Consider the following 6,000-nt stretch of genomic DNA (forward strand, 5'->3'; position numbering starts at 1 on the left):
ATTGTTCTAGTCTCCATATTTTCTCAGCTTGGTGGCATTTGCGCTTGGAGTTCGGGGGTGAACCATGGGGCGTTCTTGATGTTGCAGGTGGCGAGGTGTTTTCTGTGGGGGGCTAGTGTGTCTGCGCAGGTAGTGATCCATTTGGAGAGGTTGTGTGCTCCTGTGTTGGGGTCGGTGGGGGGGGGGAGGGGAGGGGGTTATGGGCCAGTTGGGAGTTTAGTCTTTCTGTGGGGATCTTGCCCCACATGCGGTAGGGTGTGGTGTGTTGATGGTAGTGTGTGGGGGGGTTTAGTGAAGGAGAAGTGGACGGAGCGGTGGTCAGTCCAGAGGAGTTCGGTGGTGTGGGTGTAGGCTATGTGTTGGCTTGAGGTGAAAATTGCGTTGAGCGTGTGTCTTGCAGAGTGGGTGGGTGCGGTGACCAGTTGTTTGAGTCCGAGGTTGGTGAGGTTGTCTGAGGGAGGTAGTGTTGTGGTCTTGTGGGTTTTCTAAGTGAAAGTTGAAATCACCGAGGATGATTTAGTCTGTTGAGGTGAGGGCGTGCGAGCTGATGCTGTCGGCGATGGTGTTGCAGAAGGCGGGGCGTGGTCCGGGTGGTCTGTAGATTAGTGTACCTCTGAGGGTGGAGTTGTTAATGTGGATTAGGAAGTGCATGTGTTCAGTGTTGTCGATAGTGTCTTGGGAGCTGGTGGTGACTTTGATGGTGGCTCTGTGTAGGATCGCCTGGCCTGTTGAGGCGGTCTTTGTGTTGGAGTTTGTATCCCTTGGGGGTGGCTATGGCTATGTCGGGTTCTGAGGAGGGGTTGGTCCAGGTTTCCGTGAGGAAGGCGATGTCAGGTGAGTGTGATGTGATGAGGTCCCAGAGTTCTATGGCATGTTTGTGAAGGGAGCAGATGTTGAGGAGCAGGCAGTTAAGGTGGTTGTGGTGGGTGGCGTTGGTGTGGTGCGTGAGGGTGTTGTTGCGGGGTGTGTTCTGGTTGTGGGCTGGTGTGCTGCGGGGTTTGTTGGTGGGGGCAGGGTGGGTGAGTCTTGTGTTGGGGTGTTGTGTTTGTCGAAGGTGGGGTCGCTATGGTTGGTGTTTGGTGTGAGGGATGATGAGCAGGAGAAGTGGCAGGTGTAGCAGGTGAAGGGGCCATGAGTGTGTGTGGGGCTAGATGTGTGGCGGGGGCCTGAGTTGAGAGAGTGGAGGGTGAGGGGGGAGTAGGTGTGTCTGAGAGGACCAGGGGTTCTGGCGCTGGGCGCGGTCCAGGTGCAGACGGGCTTGCCTTCGGCGCGCCAATGGCGCTGCCGCGTCTGCCGTAAGAGGAGGGGAGGGTGGGAGTGGCAGCTGGGAGGCGGGAGGGCCTGTCCAATGAGAGGGCTGGGGGGTGGGGCCGCAGGGGAAGCAGCGGCGTGAAATTTGAACTAGAGGCGGTGGTAAGGAGGGGGAGGGGCCGCAGGGGACGCAGCGGCAGGGAAAAATGTAGAATGGAGCGGTGAGAAAGGAGGGGGGAGGCGGGAGGGGACGCAGCGGCAGGGAAAATGGACAATGGAGCGGTGAGAAAGGAGGGGGAGGCGGGAGGGGCCGCAGCGGCAGGGAAAATGGACAATGGAGCGGTGAGAAAGGAGGCGAGAGGGGACGCAGCGGCGGGAAAATGGACAAAGGAGCGGTGAGAAAGGAGGGGGAGGCGGGAGGGGCCGCAGGGGACGCAGCGGCAGGAAAAATGGACAAAGGAGCGGTGAGAAAGGAGGGGGAGGTGGGAGGGGCCGCAGGGGACGCAGCGGTGGGAAAATGGACAATGGAGCAGTGAGAAAGGAGGAGGGAGGCGGGAGGGGACGCAGCAGCCGGAAAATGGACAAAGGAGTGGTGAGAAAGGAGGGGGAGGGGCCGCAGCGGCAGGGAAAATGGACAAAGGAGCGGTGAGAAAGGAAGGGGGAGGGGGGAGGCGGGAGGGGACGCAGCGGCAGGGAAAATGGACAAAGGAGCGGTGAGAAAGGAGGAGAACGCGGGAGGGGCTGCAGGGGACGCAGCGGCAGGGAAAAAGGACAATGGAGCAGTGAGAAAGGAGGGGGGAGACGGGAGGGGCCGCAGGGGACGCAGCGGCGGGGAAAAAAGCAAAGAGGGGGACAGGAAAGGAGGTGGCGCGGAAGGCAGAGCGGGGAGTGACCTACCTGCAAGCAGGGTCAAAGGTTGCTGGTCAGTGGTACATTGTATAGAGGACCCTGGGTTTCCCCCCAGGCAGATTGTGTATTGCTGCATTTCTGTGAGCTGTGTGAGGACTCAAGTGAAGGAAGGAAGAGATTCCCTTTACATCTCAAACGATGGCTCTTTGATTCAGTGATATATCATATGGAAGTGGCCTGGACACATCTCAGGAAGGGATATGGGGCTGATAACCACATCATAAAGATTAGAGCTGGGGGCCTGGGATAAGCCCTTTGATGCACATATTACTGTGGCTAACATCCAGGTGTAAACTCTGGTCAATCCAGTGAATTATGTTGTAGCCAATCAGCTTCGGAGTTGTGCCTGCTATGACAGACCTCCTTCCTTTTCTCATGTGTACACTCTCTGAGACAGCTGCTTGTTGGATGTGTGTACTTCAGGTACTGTTGGTGCAATTCCTCTACACCACCCTTTTTCAGGACAAACTGGTGCTGAGGGCTTCAGTAGCCTTCTTACCTGAATTTGTCAGTTCCTTTTAAGAAATTCATCACTGTACTGGCTTTCTTTGCCCCTGCTCACTTCTCGAAAGAGGAGTAAAGGATTAATCGGCTGGATCCCAAAAGCTTTAAGATTTTCCATTAATCATATCAAGGACTATTGAGCGGATGAATGCCTTTTCGTTGTGTTCTCTGGGGCGAAGAAAGCAAAAGCGTGCAGAAGAAGACTGTCAAGGTGGATAGCTCAATACATTAAGATCTGCTATACATTGGCTAAGAATCAACCTCTGAAGGTCTGAGAGCCCATTCCACTGGGGCCAAGACTGCAACCACTGTGTTGGCACAAGGAATGCATGTCTTACATCTGTCACGCTGCTTTGTGGGCGTCACTGCATATGTTCATGAAACACTACTGCCTAAATGACCAGGTCCAGGAGGAAGTACACTCTGTCCTGAAGGGCTTATTATGGTCTGAATTCACTCCACAACCCCCACCCACCCCCCACGAGGAGGTACTGCTAAGGCACCTATTCTAAGGTGAGGAATCTACTGTTAGGTAACTTTTTCTTCTGATGGCTACATCTATCTGTAGTCAGGCTTCTTTTGGTGGATATGCCATTTAACCGCAGATTCCTCACTGTCTTCCCACCTCCTATTCTGTGGAGTGGACTCTTTTTAACATCTAAAAAGGTCCCATGTTGGGAATTGGCACAGATACCAACAATTGTTTTAGCTCCGCATCTGGAGATGTGGAACAGAGCCAAGCAATAAATTGACAACGGTGCGCATGGGTGGCGCTTATATGCAACTCCACTCCGTCACTTCTGGGGCTGTATGGAGCCATCCTGGAACTGCATTGTGCCACCTAGTGGTGCAAAAAAGCATTACTGGGAGTTTCTGGATCCAGGCTGGACCCTGCACAGCGTTGTAAGGTAAGGAATCTGCAGTTACAGCATCCACCAAAAACATTAGCAGAGGTAACTAACTTGCTCATTTAGAACATATGCCAAATTTGCTTCGTTGAAATACTGAAAGTGCACGTAAGCACCGTTGGGTAGAACGCACTCTGTTGGTAGTTCAACAACAGATCTTTATAGTTTGTAGTTTTCTTTTCTAGTTTTAATTCAGCAACTAGAACTATGCAGGGAGTTGTAGTTTTGTTTCACTTCCATAGAACAAATTTGATTAAAGTATTCAATTCCGATATGTTTTCAAGAATGATTATTTAAAGGTATACCCAGGACTCTTTGGTATGATCTCCCTTGTGAGTAACCCTTGTCATATCAATCACATAAATTGCGGTAAAGGTCACAGAAGCTGTCGCAACACAACTGTCTTTGCAGTAACAGCATCTCGCAGAACTTTGACCGACAGTTGCTAAGTATTCTTTCAAGAAAGTTTTTTTTTTCCATCTAATGCAGGCTCTCGAACATTTTCCTGTGGAATAAATCGAAAGTAGAGCATAGTAGTTGTAACATTGAAGTGGAGTACGTCTCTGTGGTATGAGTGTCATCATTGAAATGCACAGTTGTTCAAAATGACCTCAACAAACGACCAACGAGACTTGCATTGTGAAGTGACTTTCCCGTTACCATTGAACATTTGCTTTCTTTACTATAAACAGAATTTGAAAAAAACAAACTTAAAAGCAAGATTTGTATCTTTCGTGTATTGTTGTAATTGCTGTACAGCACTTTGATAGCCTTGTCTGTCTTTCGCACCCTAGTAGACCATCATATAAAGAAACCAAGTGTTGAATAAACTCAATATTAATACATTTCCTTTTGGTTATTTGCAGGTGGAAGGAATGCAACACACATGTCTCGGAGCAGTATGCAGCAACCCAATATTAATCAGTCGTCGACCAGTGCTTGGAACATTAATGACCCTACCAAAAGCCGCTTTGAGATCACCAATCTTTTGCCAAATCAGTCACTATCTGTTAATAGCTTGGATGTTTTAGGGCAGTGTTTAGTATGTGGGACTGATACAGAGGCAATTTATGTTACTAGGCAGCTTTTTTCGTAAGCTGTACATGCCCTTAAGTTTTCTAATTTGGTTATTTTGCACCAATTATAGATATGATTAAAAAAAAAACTTGAACTTAGAAATTCAGGATTTTAAAATATATATATATATATATATATCACATTTTTGGAAATTAAACAATTGGGTCTGTAAATAAAAGTAATCAAAGATGTATTATTGGGTAACATTTTCCAGATTAAATATTTATATTTTAATTTCTTGACTTCTTTTCGTATATGTGCTACAGTGTGTTTTACACTATTCTGTACATGTTTACTGCGGGATTAGTAAATATTTACCCACCTACCATTATAGTTGCATTTTCATTCCTATTGGGTTTTGTTAACTTCATAATCAAAAATAAGTTAAGAGTGTGGTTTCTGGTTGTTAACCAAAGGCAATCCAATCCCCAGGGTAGAGTTTGACCCAGTACCATCCCAAGTTAAAATATGTAATGTGGGTTTTGAAAATTGAAACAAACTCACTTAACCCATTAGGTGTTGAGGCTTTTCTCACCCTAGTGCTGAGATCTGTTTTTTGATGTTTTGGGCACCTCACAATTAGGCCTTTTCCCCACAAACTATCCAGGTCAGATTTGCAGCTTTCTTCTCCCACTTGTTGAGGATTTTAAATGTACCCAGGGTTTGTGGATTACCCTGGAAGGAACTGAGCACATAGTATTCCAACATTTTTTAAGTGCAAGTGCTGTGCAAGAAAGCATATTTATTTTAGAAATGACATCAAGAAGAGGTTTGCTGTGTGTCTTCCCAGCTTTCAGAAACGAGCAGTATTTTTTTTACCACAATGTTTACATTTTTATAAGAAGCAGGGGATTCTCCTGTATTTTGTGGTATCTGCCTACTTGCAGTTTGCGGTGGTAACAGTTGTGAATCTGGAAAGCTATACATTTCTGAAAAGTAGACAAAATTATGAATTCAGCCAGGTAAGTAATAATCTTTATTGCTGATTAATTGCAATCATTGCAGTGTACAGCCGTGACAGGTTATAAAAAGCAATTGGTAAAATCCGTAACAATTCTAGTCAAGTCCACCCTTAAAACCCCACGGTTACCAAGGACTTGGTGTTCAGGATAAGAGACCGCAGCATAAAGTACGTGTACATATGGCGTAAATTGTCAAATCAACCCTAAATGCCCAGTTATTGCCAAGGACATCTCATTCAGGATGAGAAGACTGCAGCATAAAATACTTGTACACATAGCGTAAACAGTACTTACAAAATTTTATTCTGTTAAAGTGCATACATTTTAAAACATGCTGTTACGATGTTACCAAGGTAATTATTGAAGAAATAAACGTAATAGTTTCTTTT

The 6,000-nt window shown here is 47.1% G+C and overlaps 1 protein-coding gene across 1 annotated transcript in view; it reads left to right on the plus strand.

Moving 5' to 3' along the window:
- The window catches only part of NUP43 (nucleoporin 43), a 118,912-nt gene extending 113,937 nt beyond the window's left edge, over positions 1 to 4,975 (plus strand). Inside the window, exon 8 of the mRNA XM_069235306.1 lies at positions 4,439 to 4,975. Within this exon, the coding sequence (XP_069091407.1) occupies positions 4,439 to 4,668 (230 nt within the window). The 3' untranslated portion in view covers positions 4,669 to 4,975. The remainder of the gene's footprint in view (positions 1 to 4,438) is intronic.
- Positions 4,976 to 6,000: the final 1,025 nt, after the last annotated feature.

The sequence above is a fragment of the Pleurodeles waltl genome, chromosome 5, assembly GCF_031143425.1.
Source record: "Pleurodeles waltl isolate 20211129_DDA chromosome 5, aPleWal1.hap1.20221129, whole genome shotgun sequence".
Taxonomy (NCBI): Eukaryota; Metazoa; Chordata; class Amphibia; order Caudata; family Salamandridae; genus Pleurodeles; species Pleurodeles waltl.